The sequence below is a fragment of the Trichoderma harzianum genome, assembly GCF_003025095.1.
Source record: "Trichoderma harzianum CBS 226.95 unplaced genomic scaffold M431scaffold_4, whole genome shotgun sequence".
Lineage (NCBI taxonomy): Eukaryota > Fungi > Ascomycota > Sordariomycetes > Hypocreales > Hypocreaceae > Trichoderma > Trichoderma harzianum.
The window spans coordinates 2201473-2214304 of record NW_020209252.1 but is presented as its reverse complement, the minus strand read 5'-3'; the positions used below and the strand labels follow the sequence as shown (position 1 = coordinate 2214304).

The 12832-nt window shown below is 50.2% G+C and overlaps 4 protein-coding genes across 4 annotated transcripts; 3 read left to right on the top strand and 1 right to left on the bottom strand.

The window, feature by feature from the left end:
- The first annotated feature begins 2162 nt into the window (after positions 1-2162).
- On the top strand, positions 2163-3447 carry M431DRAFT_506734 (hypothetical protein). The gene has a single exon (XM_024918850.1). It carries the CDS (start codon positions 2519-2521, stop codon positions 3104-3106), a length of 588 nt encoding a protein of 195 aa, XP_024776672.1. The 5' UTR covers positions 2163-2518; the 3' UTR covers positions 3107-3447.
- A 2932-nt stretch (positions 3448-6379) lies between these two features.
- On the top strand, positions 6380-8460 carry M431DRAFT_139775 (hypothetical protein). The gene is made up of 3 exons (XM_024912600.1): positions 6380-6703; positions 6775-7867; positions 7935-8460. Exons 1-3 carry the CDS (start codon positions 6601-6603, stop codon positions 8311-8313), a joined length of 1575 nt encoding a protein of 524 aa, XP_024776671.1. The 5' UTR covers positions 6380-6600; the 3' UTR covers positions 8314-8460.
- Positions 8461-9018: 558 nt separating this feature from the next.
- On the bottom strand, positions 9019-11023 carry M431DRAFT_493466 (hypothetical protein; the record flags this gene model as incomplete). The annotated part of the gene is made up of 5 exons (XM_024917119.1): positions 9019-9135; positions 9228-9314; positions 9386-9415; positions 9593-10736; positions 10788-11023. 5 exons carry the CDS (start codon positions 11021-11023, stop codon positions 9019-9021), a joined length of 1614 nt encoding a protein of 537 aa, XP_024776670.1.
- A 736-nt stretch (positions 11024-11759) lies between these two features.
- On the top strand, positions 11760-11981 carry M431DRAFT_493465 (hypothetical protein; the record flags this gene model as incomplete). Its single annotated transcript, XM_024917118.1, has 1 exon — positions 11760-11981. The coding sequence occupies one exon, from the start codon at positions 11760-11762 to the stop codon at positions 11979-11981; it is 222 nt and encodes a 73-aa protein (XP_024776669.1).
- Between the last annotated feature and the right edge of the window lie 851 nt (positions 11982-12832).

Sequence of the window (12832 nt, the reverse complement as noted above, 5' to 3'; positions counted from 1 at the left end):
TGCCTTTGCTATTTCTCATTGAAAGGACAATTGGTTCCTGGTTCCTGGCTGGCTATTTACGAGTACATGGGTGATTGATGTTTTTGCAATTTCACTGCCTGTTCTCTCACGACAAGATTTGGGCAACCTTTTCATTCGAACGCTCAATCGTAGAATCAGCATGTCCACACAGCTTCCTTCATCTGGGGATCGAGTGAGTCGAACGAAGAAGAGTTCCGAGGCTCAACGCTGGTGGCAAGGCCTCGCGATACACAATTACACAGCTTTTGGAGGCTGTGTTCTTTGCCCCAAGAATTGGCCGCTGTTGAATCTATTTGGAGAATTGCACAGTAAGAGCGGTGAGTAGACTGGTTGGATGTCGTACAACACCAGCCACGTTCGGCCTCTTATTTTGGAAGCACGACATGGAAAAAGGAAGGGCCCGACTCTCAGAAAAACCCAAGAGTTGAGATTGCGGCTATGATTCAAGGTTACCGTGGAACGGGGTCCTGGGTACAGACAGTTGGCCGGCAGATCGCACGATAGTAAGATCCGCATGTCCTACCGAGATGGTTGTAATGGACGACGGGGGCAAAGATGAATACTGTTGTTGTGCAAGGCTGCCTCAATTCGGTTTGTTATGTGAATATCGAAGAGGGGTATGAATTGTTCATTGGCTCTCGCGTTAACTATCACATGTTTGCAACAGTTTTCACAAGGCTTCGCCGTCTCAATGGAGTTTGCCATTGCTAGTCCCGATGCATGACGTATCCGAGGTCCGAAGACGCCGGTGAGATGGAGACTGGACGGTATTGATGACGCTTTTCAGGTAATGGCTACTGGATGTTTGTCGAATTGGAGAGATGCAAGATACGACAGTGTTACTCTGTGTGAGCTGATGTACGACGCTGGGTCAAAGTCGAACGAGGCCCGCGCCACTCCATTGACTAGACGAGAGCTCGCATGCTCGGTAGTTTTCTGGTTGTTGTCGGCCGGAACAAAATCATCCATTGGACTTTGTGCTCGTTACTCTGCAGAGTTTCCACCCTTGAACGTGGCGATGCAAGGGCACAGTGGGATCCGTCGTTGCTCCCTTCCAAAGCCCAACCAGAGCTGTGCTTGTAGCTTTTGTGTGATGCTACCACGACTAGTAGTAAGCATAAAGATTCGGTCCTCGGAATCTGGTATACTTGCATAGCCCATTGGCATTAGGGAGAGCTGGATGGGCCCGGACCAGGATCAGCTGCTGGAGCCCAACGTTCTATCACGACGTGGCATCTGTCCTTGGCAGGGATAACTGAGCAACAGCTTTGTGACTCTGAATAATATATTTTGCCACGCTGGCAAGGGCACTGAGGTTATTTTTAATCATCGTGTGGGTGTTGCGAGGTGCCGAGGGTGCTGTGATACAGGGAGGGAAGAAGAGAAGTTGAAGGATCTGAGTCAATGTAAATTGAGTTGTCTAGCAAAAATTCCCTTTGTTGATATAGCATGGGACCAGACCAGATTGGTACGATGTCAAAAAGGCGTAGGAAGGTACGAGTACATGTGGTACCTAGACATTCAGGTTGATTAATGGGCACGTTGCAAGTTCAATGCTTCACATGATCTCGATGTTGTTGTACATGGACTCTTTTACACAACTGCTGAGACGGAAGAATTAAAACCGCTCACCGCATCTACGAATACCAGCTAAGTAGCTGACAACCGGGGTCTGATGTTTCTTTCTCAGCTGATATAGCAAGAAAAAAAAAAGAAGAGGAGAAGAAGCATAAAAAAGGGCGATGCTACCTGCTCGATACCGTTCAAGTTACATTCATGCAAGCACAAAATACGAGGTTGTGGGCTGTCGATCACTGCAGCTAAGAGAGCCCACCTCGCTCTTTAGCGTCCGCCAGCCGCTAAATGGGCATGCGGCTACCGCTACAGGCCGCTAAGGCACAGTGCAGAGCCCCCAATTAGTACTAAGGGCCCTTCTGTCGACGACCCTTCACTGCCCCCTTACAGATGCAGCTGCCGGCAAGACTAAACATCTTGTGGTCCGGTGTTCTTGGTTTTCGCACTAGGTCATGTATAGAGTACCTCCTTCATAGACCAGAGCAACACTCTAAGTCTCGTACAGGATACCCGACGTCATGACCTGACACCGACTTGCCACGGCATCCAAACAAAGGTCTCGATCCGCCACGCCGATTCCTTTTTTTTTCTCCGCAAACGACGGGATACGAGATTCGTGCTACGTCATGAAGAATGGCTGGGCCCGTGTTCACTCTCCAGCCTCTTGTGCGTCACTCGTTGTACTTGAACCTGCCGGACGTGATCGGAGCTTACCGTTACTCTGACTACGAGGATATTGTATAAGAGGAAGCGATGATCCCCGATTTGAAGGGAAGGATATCAGACATCACAAGAGCATCAGCATCAGCCGACAATCTTGCAGCTCCTACAACTACAACACAAACTCGTCATTGTGCTGCCCCGATAGCAAATCTTCCATCAACCTCACCGCAAACCACTATCACACAATCCCGCCGTCACCATGCTGGGCCTCTTCTCTACATGTGCCCTTCTCCTCTCCAGCTCAGCTCTAGCTCTGCCCTCTGTCCCTCGAGCCAACGCCAACTATCCTTACCCAGTGCCTCCCACAGCACCAGGATGCACAGACAAGTCGACGAACCTCACAGCATGGACCGTTGGCGACTTTGACTTCCACAGTTCATACACCTTCACAACGCCTGCCCACCAAAACTCCTGGGGCTATGTCAACTTCACCTTGACCAACCCGGCCGTCGACTACGTGCCAGTCTGCAGTGCGGCATCCAACCAGCTGTCTGACTTTTTCTATGGCACATTCGTATACGAGTGCACTGTCCCCTCCGCAGCCGGCAAGGCAACCTTTACCTATTCCCGTCCCAGTGGTCAGCTGCAGATCAACCAGACATGGAGCTGTGCCGACGAAGGCAGCCGGTTCACGGCCATAGGAGGCGTCAACCTCAATCTCACCTGCGATGACACGACATGGCAGAACCCGAACTGGACGGCCGGCCAGATTTACTCCACTCGCACAGTCACCTGTGGCAAAGTGACGCTTCCTGCGCCTATCGAAGAGATGAGTGCTGTCCTGTAGTACAGAAACAGTACCATACTACTTCCTGTGCAGAAGAAGTTCAAGCCTGTTCGTCACGGCGTTCGTTACGTGTAATAAGAGGGACGTATTAACGCGAATAATTAGGGGTTGATGCCCTTGGACACTGGACTGCGCGAGTTGCTGCGAAGAGTGTTTGTTCTTATTGCGGTTATGACGGTCTTTTGATGATCAATGACATTCTTTATGATGATGAAAATGGATTTTAGAAGGGCTCTTGGGTACCTTGGTAATGATTAATCCTCGCCTGTACGGTAGTACACAGCATATATATAATATTATTTGCCCAAGTTTTGAATTGCAGCCCGCATCCTAGGTTGGCTATCTCGTGTTCCGTGTCTCCGATTTAATCGTGACTGATCATAGCAGATGCCACCTGCCTTGATTGAATGGTAGAGAAAATACTGCGTAGTAGTAGGTAGGTTTAAGTGATTTTGTGCCCACTCATGCCCGTCTGGCCTTATGATATAAGCATGTTGGCAGAAGTAAGACAAACCAACATCTGCAGAGGAGATGTCACGCAGTGGAGAAAGGGGAATGAATTATCGTAGCTCGAAAGGGAGAATTTGTAAAGTTACAGCTGCGCGGAACGGGTCTATTCAAGGTACAGAAAAGATAAGAAAGGGTTTCTTCTACACTTTATTGTGAGGCTGGACAGTCCCTCTTAGCATCATGGGAAGCTCCTGGAAATGCAGGTTCTCTGCAGAATTCTTTGATAAGCATATTGAAGAGGACGAAGTTCCTGCTATATCGAGAAGTGGGTACTAAGGTAGATAGATTAAGTGTTAGGTGTATGCATATGTAAGGTAGGATTGCCTGCAATATGCCACGTTATAAGAAGATCTACATGTAACATTTAAAGTTAACTTCTGGAGCAAATCCTTCCCATTATCCGAGAAGAGCTATTGGCCAACAGAGCGTAGGTAAGCTTTCCTGCCTAATTTGGATCGCGATGAAACAAAAACTCCATTTCATAACGCTCAACTTCCGGTGGCGGACCGATCATGGCATCCCAGGGGCCCATCGTCCGCCGCCAGAAGTCAGTGATAACATCTGATGTCGTCAAGATCAAGCCACGGACTGGGAATGTGATCATCTTGCCGTCTCGATACAACGTCCATGATTTTGTATACCCCTGCTTGCCCCGGCACCTTTGAACCCGAACAATGGCGAATACTCCCGAAATCGCCACTACATGCTGGGAAATGAAAAATTTTCCAACTCATATCGAGTTTGAACTCGCCAAACTGCTGGAGGTACATACATAGTGAGCCATGATTGTAAATCGGTTTAGCTATCTGGAAGAGTACATGACGCCTCATAACGCCATCAAAAACGATATGCAGGTACATGTTTTGCATCTCGTTGGCTAATCACTTCCCGAGCATCTTCAAACCTTGTTGCTGGCGAAAGCAGCCATCCATCCATGTGATGGACTAGGATGATATGGCCCTGACACATGCGGCGTAATCCATATGCCACATGGTCTCGAGTCAATCTCTCGATAACCTGCTCATTTCCTTTCAGCTATCGTTAGATCTAACAAAACGCAAGCAAGCCTCTCCATGAGGCAATGGGTCTAGAGCTTGGCAATCGGGCTTCATATCATCAAGCCTCTCCAAAAGTGAATCACTCAACTCCAGCCCAAACAGCTAGCTAGCTGGGCCAAGCTTTCTCGCCCGCTAGACCCTCGAGTCATGCCACCGTAGAACAAGAACGAGGCATTATCCTCCTCGCTTGCAAAGGGCGTCATGACTGAACCATCCCCATGATCCCCATGGGCGGTGCGCGGCCCCCCCGTGGTTCATTAGTTTGACAAGACAAGCACTTTTCGTACTCGTTATATTGACAGCGATATCCATCACGTAAAGGAAACCCATCACGGACTGCCAAACTAAGCCCTAAGCAAGAGGCTAGACGCATCCCATCCACCTTTCCACCTTTCAGTACCCATATTCCGCACCGCGGCCCTTCTTTTTCCATTTGGGACCAGCCTCGCCAATGAGGTGCTGAGGTTGGCGCGGCGTGTGCTTTTGCCGCAAGCTGCGGGTAGTTCAGCTCTGCCGGACTGGTCTCTCTCTTTCTCCTGAGCGAGAGCCAGGGGGGACCGGAAGAGGCGAGCTTCTCTTGTGCTTCTAGCCTTTCTTCTTTTTCACTATGATTTTCTCTTAAGCTTCTTCTTCAGCGCCACATAACGATATTCCTCCGTAGCGGCGGGTTTGTCCTCCCCCTTGTCCGCCAGAAGGGCGCGAACTATTACCTGTAAATAACCTGTTCAGAAGCCTAGAAGCCCATCCCCGGCACTGCTATGAAGCAATCAGGCGGCCAAATTTGCAGCGCCGGCAGACGTGATTGGAAGAAGCTCCGATCGCGTCATCGGCCCACGCCGGGTCCGGGCGCGACAGAATCGGGAAAGGCTCCGATGTCGTGCTCGGTGGCGGGTCTCTTCTTTTTTTTCTTCACCTTTTTTTTTTCTTTTGGCTGTTAGAGGCCGCCTTTTTTGTCTTTTTCGAGAAGGATTCCAGGGCTTATTTTTGGTTTTAGCTGTTGTTTCCTGTATTGGCATGTGAAGGGGTCATGGATAGCATCGGCTTCTGGTTTCGTTGGGTGATGTGTTGTTGGATGGCACCATTGTGTCTCATGTTGAGTTTCTTTCTTTCGACTTACACGATGCTGTCTTTTGATGTTAGCTAGCATACAGTATCTTGTTGCCTATTGATTTGTACCTGACTACTACACGTATCGTACTATAGAGGAGCAAACGAGTAAGTAAGTCTGCTCCATATTACTAGGTACTCAGGTTCACGACTCATGGCCCGCTCTTTGGGACATCAGCTTATTTGCACACAAAGAAAACTCCAAGAAATACCTGTAAACGGAATCCCTACAGAGACTGAAAATCCTTGTCCCCAAAAAGCCTCGAATTCAATATCCTCTCTCTTGGCGTGACACGGCCTGCGCCTCTTTACCAAGCCTAGGCAAAATCATCATCGCCAAGTCCATTCGCCGCCATCCCCAATATCACACACACTCTCGATGCTACCCAAAAAGGGGGGGCCCTTGAAGCTCCTTTGCGTACGTTTAGCACCCGATGGCACCATGCGGGCCTGCCCCGCCCAAGAACAAGCTTTTCTTCCTTCATGTTACTCGTGCTTCTCTAGTTAGCAGCTGTTTCGTTCTGGTGTCTTTCTAGCCTCTTGATCCAGTTTTTGCCTTTCCCGGGTTGTGTGTGTGACTCGATCCACCATTGTGTGTGTCTGGTTTGTCTCTTCGTATAAGTCTATAATAAGAACGGATCCCTTCGTCTTCTTCTCCTGCCCTTTTTTATGATTCATTACTGCTTTTGGCCTTTTGTTATATAGGGCTTTGTTTTATACATTTGCTTTAGTCTTTGGGTATACCTGAGAGACTGGGCTTTGTCTGTTTCGTTGTTTCTCTGACGGCATTTTGCTGTGTTGTGTGAACTAGCAGAAACCATGTCGGGAATCAAGGGCTTCTTCTCGCCCAAGAGCGACGATGTCACAAAGTTGACCGGACAGGCTGGCAGCGACGCTGCCTCAGTGCAAAATGGAACTGAGAGTATGTCCAATCCTTATCAAATACACAAAAATGAGCAATAACACGTACTGACGCTTCTTCTCCTTCTTCAGCTCAGTTCGAACAGGCTCGTGAGGCCAAACGTCAAATCGGCATCCCCTCAGCCTCCATGCTCATCTTCAACCGTATCATCGGTACCGGTATCTTCGCCACTCCCGGCTCCATCCTCGCCTTATCTGGCAGCACCGGTCTCTCCCTATTCTTGTGGGTCGCCGGCAGTATCATCGCATGGGCCGGCACGGCCGTTTACATGGAATTCGGCACCGGTCTCCCCAAGAACGGTGGTGAGAAGAACTATCTAGAATACGTCTACCGCAAGCCTCGCTTCCTCGTCACGGGCATGTACACCACCTATGTCATCCTCCTGGGTTGGGCAGCCGGTAACTCGGTCGTCTTTGGAGAATACATCCTCAACGCCGCCAGAGTCGAGGTTACGGATTGGAACCAGCGAGGAATTGCCGTGGCCTGTATCACGACGGCGTTTTTGATCCACGGCACGGCCCTGAAATGGGGTATTCGTCTCCAGAACGTCCTCGGTGTTATCAAGATTTGCATCGTCATCATCGTCATCATCGCTCCGCTGGCCAATATCAAGAAGGTCAAGGAGATCAACTGCCTCCACAACGCCTTCGAGGGTACAACTGGAAGTGCCTACGGCGTAGTCACCTCTCTGTACAACATCATTTGGAGTTTCATTGGCTACAGCAACGCAAACTACGCCCTCAGCGAGACCAAGAACCCGGCCCGCACCCTCAAGGTCGCTGCTCCCTTGGCTGTTGGCAGTGTCACTATTCTGTACATGCTGGCCAACGTTTCCTACTTTGCTGGTGTGTCTAAGGCTGAGATTCTTGAGGCTAAGAGACTCGTTGCTGCCTCCCTCTTCCGTAACATGTTTGGCGAGCGCGCCGAGAGAGCTCTCTCCGTCTTTGTGGCTCTGTCTGCCTTTGGCAACGTCTTGAGTGTCATCTTCTCTCAGGGCCGTCTCGTCCAGGAGCTTGGCAGAGAGGGTGTCTTGCCCTTTTCTCGCTTGTGGGCTAGCAACCGTCCTTTCAACGCTCCCCTGGCTGGTCTGTTTGAGCACTGGCTCATCACCATGATCACCATCCTCGCACCCCCTGCAGGTGATGCTTACAACTTTGTTCTCAAGTAAGTACAATACCACGTCTACACACTGAAAATAAAACAAACGTATACTAACCTTGTGTTTCAACAGCCTCATCTCCTATCCCCTCGCCATCATCAACGTCTTCGTCGCCGGAGCCCTCATCCACCTCTACCGCAACCGCGCCGAATGGAACTGGAACCCCCCGATCAAGGCTACCTACCCAGTCATCATCTTCTTCCTGCTCAGCAACATTTATCTCGTCGTTGCGCCATTTGTGCCCCCCGAAGACGGCCAGAATGTCTATGAACACCTCCCTTACTGGATCCACTGTGTCGTCGGCTTCGGCGTCCTTTTCCTCGGCGCCGTCTACTGGTTGCTTTGGACTAAGGTCATGCCCTGGATCGGCAACTATGAGCTGGTGGAAGAAATCACCGTGGATCCCATTGACGGATGGGAGAGATCTAGCTTCACTACCAAGAAGAAGTAAAGGGGAGGGTCATATCTATAAAAGGAGGACAGTGTTGGTAATGAGGTTGTATTGAAAGCGTTTGGATACCCCAATAGATCAAAATAATGTTAATGAATTTTATCTACTCTAGAATTCCTACAAGAAAGCCATCTAAATGAAATGTGCAAGTAAACTATGCATTTTGAGTAAAAGAAATCGCGTTGCCATTGATGAAGATGCAGATGTTACAAGTCTAGAAGGGTACGGCTTCTGTGAAGTGGCGCGCATGTCCCAACTTGTAGAGATCTATCCAAAGTTATGTATGTATTCCTGGTCCAACTCATCCTGTAACCATAAAAAACACACAGTCTGAGAGGTTATCCGGAAAAGAGCCCCCGAAATATTGCAGCCTGAAAACCAATCTGAAAATCGCAAACTGAAAAAAAAAAAAAATTGGATACCTCCGGCAGTCCAGAACAAAGGAAAAGAAATATGATAATGTAAATAAAAGGATAATATCTGACCGCATGTATAGGATGAAAGCAATACCATCCAGTAGTATTCGTCTATATGTCCATTGTGATTAGGTGAAAGGGGAAGAGTGAAAAAATGGAGAGAAAGAGGGAGTGAAAAAGAGGTTCCATGTCCAACAAGCCTCCTCTTTCCACCCCTGAGTAGAATGAAGGGAATGAATAACTCGATGACGTTATTTTACAGTCTGCTTTCATCGAGGGTCGGGGTCGATTATTTCTGTGGCTGTTTCTGTGCGGGTTTCTGGCGGGGGGCAGTTCGTGAGCCCTGGGTGATTTGGCGTAGTTTACGGTTCTTGTTCATATTTACTTTCATGTTGTTGCCCTTGTGCTATTCCCCCATTAATCCATTAGCCTTGTGATCTGACAGAAGAGAAGAATGGGGGAGGGGGGGGGGGAGGGGGGTAGAGTCAAGATACTTACGCCTAGTTCTCCCTGGGGGTTGTTGGCGATACGGAGCTTCCAGCCGTCGCCTGCGGAGAGGAGAGATTTGACGAGTTGTTTTGATTTCTATAAAAGTTGTCAGTTACTTTCTTCCAGATGGTTCTTTGCAAACGGGGTCTTGGGTACAAACGACTCACCCTCAGAGCATAACACATTGCCTCTACGCGCTGCGCAAACGAATCGTAAGCCTCCTAAGCTCCGTCGGCGCCGCACCAGTGCGGTATCTGGGTGATTCCCTGCTGGGACTGGACGGCAGCCTCCTGGAATTTGCAAACAAAGAGTCAGCGTGCTTCCCGTTCCTCACGGGACTGGGACGTTTGTGAATCGGTTCAAAAGCTACTTACAATGAGCTCCCAACAAAGCCATTCGATTGTCTGATCGCTGAGCAAGCGGCCCAAAATCTTCTTCTGCTGGTCTTGGAGGGGTGGAAGGATGGATTCGAGCTCCTCCTGGCTGGGCCGCATATCGTCGAGCGAAATATCTGTGCCTGCGTCATCACTTCCGGCCTGTTTACGACGCATACTGTCCATGATTCGGTTGCGCTCCTCCGTCTTGAGCGCCTGCGGCCACTCTCTGAAGTGCGACCAGTCGTTGATGGCGTCAAACAAGTTCCTGATGTAGATCATCTTGTCATCATCGTTGGTGGGAAACGTATTATCAGTGAAGGGAAAGCTACAGCTTTCTCTGGGCTTCCGATACAGCTCGAGAAGCCGCTGTAGTTTCTTCCTGGCTACATCAACGCTATGGAAATAGGCCTTGTAAATGCCCGTGGGTTTCGACTCGCTGTCCTTGTGAATTTCAAAGTCTTCACTGTTGTCAACCTTTGTCGTCAGCTGGGGCTTGATGACGCGTTTCTTGGGGGCAACGGGGCTCTTTTCGAGGTCAGCTACCGAGATGTTGCGTTTGCGGGCTGACGATGGAAGAGAGGATGGAGGCGAAATGACAGAGAGAGGAGATGGTGGGTTGAGAGACTGGTCGAGTGGTTGCGGAATCATGGATGTCGGCATTGGCTCTCCCGTTTCACGGACTGGCATCGTTATCGAAGCTGTTCGTCCTGAATCTAGTCTGCCAAACGGTCGAAAATAGACGCCGCCGGGCGGCACTTCAGACGCTGGTTGCTGAGTTGAACGATTCGACGCTGGGTTTCCGGCTGCGAGAGGATGAAGAGTCATGTTCGGATCGCAGATGGAGTCTGGAGCGCCATCTGCACCCCGAGGAGTATAATAGGTGACTCCAAACGGATCGCCATCGTCATCGAAGTTGGCCACATCTGCTCGAGGGGGAAAGGCTGCCGACTCTGGCCAGGGCAACTGGGCTTCGTATTCGCTGCTGATGTTGTCGGCGCCGTACCCCATCATGAATGGTGGCGCGCCTCCGTATTCGCTGTTGAGGAGCAGACTGGGAGACGATTCTGAAGCAGCACACCACGGAGGCGCCGAGGTGGAATTGGGAGACCAGGGATTGTAGTGGACGTCTCTAGCCAACTCACTCCACGAAGTTAGTACTCAGCCTCTCGGGCAGTCAAGTTTGGCTACTTACAAAGGAAATTGGTCCTCATAGCACTCTTTGATGAGCGGAGAACGCTGGGTATAGACAAGGGATGCGCTGTCGTGGAAATGTCCGGGGCGATGCTCATACGCAGAGGCGGGAAACACACCGGTGTCGTGTTGACTGAGAGGAGTGACACTGGTCCCGTTCGTGACATTGTACGCCTCCATCATTTTCCTGTCGCCATCAGTAGAGGCCAGTTTGTCGTTGGCCTCTCGGGTCTCCATCATGACTCAGGGGAAGATTTCAGGGAGAATGATGTCGCCGTCGTTGTCGTTGGGCCTATCTCAGCACGTTCGGCAGTCACAACAGAAATCAGGAGAGAGAGGTGTAGAAATCCAAAAATGGGAGGAGGTGCTCTAAATATGAAATTGAATTGAGAGTGGAGGTGGACAGTAAGAGCTGAGATGGAAGATGGAGATGCAGCTGGCGACGGGCGACGGGAGCAGCAGCTGCAGAAACGCGAGGTTAAGCTGTCAGCTGAGGCTCTCGATATGCCGCGTCTTCGTTTGTTATGGCAGGTGAATCAAGCAGCTGCAGACTGTTTATGAACTGGTTGATTGGCAGCGGGAAGTCAACCTGCATAACCAGTTGAAGCTTCAGTTGAAGACGCAAACACAAACCGTGCTCATGGGAGGCATCATCAGGATCAGCTGTCTCAGCACGGACAACAGCTGCCCACTCTGCTATCCGTTATCCATATCTTCTTTCTGCACCTCCCACTCTGTGAATTTTGCACGTCTCTGATGCAGCTGTCACTTGGGGGTGACGGCTGTCAGCATCCCGCCATGGGAGAAGAAGGCGGCTGGCTGCATAATAGGGCTTCCATGGGATGCTGCCGTTGAGACGCTGTAACTTGCACGGAATGGAAGGGTATCAGCCCGTAGCCGTTTGAAGGGAAGAAGATGTTACTGCTTGTCTGGTTTCTAGGCTACACTCTGCAGTTTCTTCCAATTTCCCTCCATGTCCTCGTTCCTTCTCCTTCCGTTTTCTCTCTCTCCGCCCCTTCCCCTCCTACTCCTTTTCTCTCCTCCTACTCTTTTTCTCTCTGCCTCCGAGTTCTTCCATAGAGTCGGCCACATTAAAGCCACCGATCAATCTCTCGTATTCATGGCGGTCCGTTTGCGAAATTCGAATCAGCGGAAGCTTTCCATGCTTTCCCCCCCACGACAAGCTCGGCAATGAAGCCGAAATCACCAACCATTTGAGTTTGACAATGGCATCAACACTCAGTAATTGGGCAACTTGGGAATATGACTATCAAGTATGACTATCGAATATCACCACTATCTCTCGCCATCACGGCTTGGGTCGGTACTCCAAAGTACTGAAAGCCGTGGCTACCCTCCCACTCTGGCTCTGATTGCAAAGGCTTAGACGGTCAGCTTTGGCGTTTCACCTGGACCAGCCTTAGCTTCGGCCGGGATCTAAACATGGCAACGGAGACGGAGACATTGATAGATTGCCTAATCGAACTATTTGTCTACCGTGTGTGTCATTGGAGAAGCAGCTGAAGCTAGGAATCGACCCACTGCTTGCTTCCCACGGCAAACAGCAGATGACCGAGGTGTCATTGAGCCGTGATCATCCAGCTCAACTCTGCAGATTGGCTGCTAACAAGCGCCACTCCCACGTGTCGAAAGGGCACGGCTGCAACCCTATGACCTGAGAGACGGTGTCTGGCTCTACGGCAGGCTGTACCTGCGTTCCATTCTTGGAAATCTTGGGAGCAATAGGCATGGTGGTATTCACAAGCTGTTTGACTCGTGGCAATCCGGGGTGGTGGAGATGCGGCGACACATTCTGGGGAAGCGAAGTTGCACGTCCACTAACGACTCTCACCCTCTTTGTGTTGTTTAAGTTTGAGCCAATCCTGATCCCACAAGGCGAATTGCAAGACGCATGAGTCGCCAGTCGACGTTTCCATATCACAGCAACAAAGAAGACGCCCCACCTCAACGCCCTCCAGGCAAACTGTTGGCGGATTTATTGATTTCTGATCGTGGCCAAAGACCACCAACTCCAGACTTGTGGAT

Coding starts and splice junctions, on each gene's coding strand:
- M431DRAFT_506734 (XM_024918850.1), top strand. CDS start 2,519: ATGCTGGGCCTCTTCTCTACATGTGCCCTTCTCCTCTCCAGCTCAGCT.
- M431DRAFT_139775 (XM_024912600.1), top strand. CDS start 6,601: ATGTCGGGAATCAAGGGCTTCTTCTCGCCCAAGAGCGACGATGTCACA. Junction 6,704..6,774: donor AGTGCAAAATGGAACTGAGA/GTATGTCCAATC, acceptor CTCCTTCTTCAG/CTCAGTTCGAACAGGCTCGT. Junction 7,868..7,934: donor GCTTACAACTTTGTTCTCAA/GTAAGTACAATA, acceptor GTGTTTCAACAG/CCTCATCTCCTATCCCCTCG.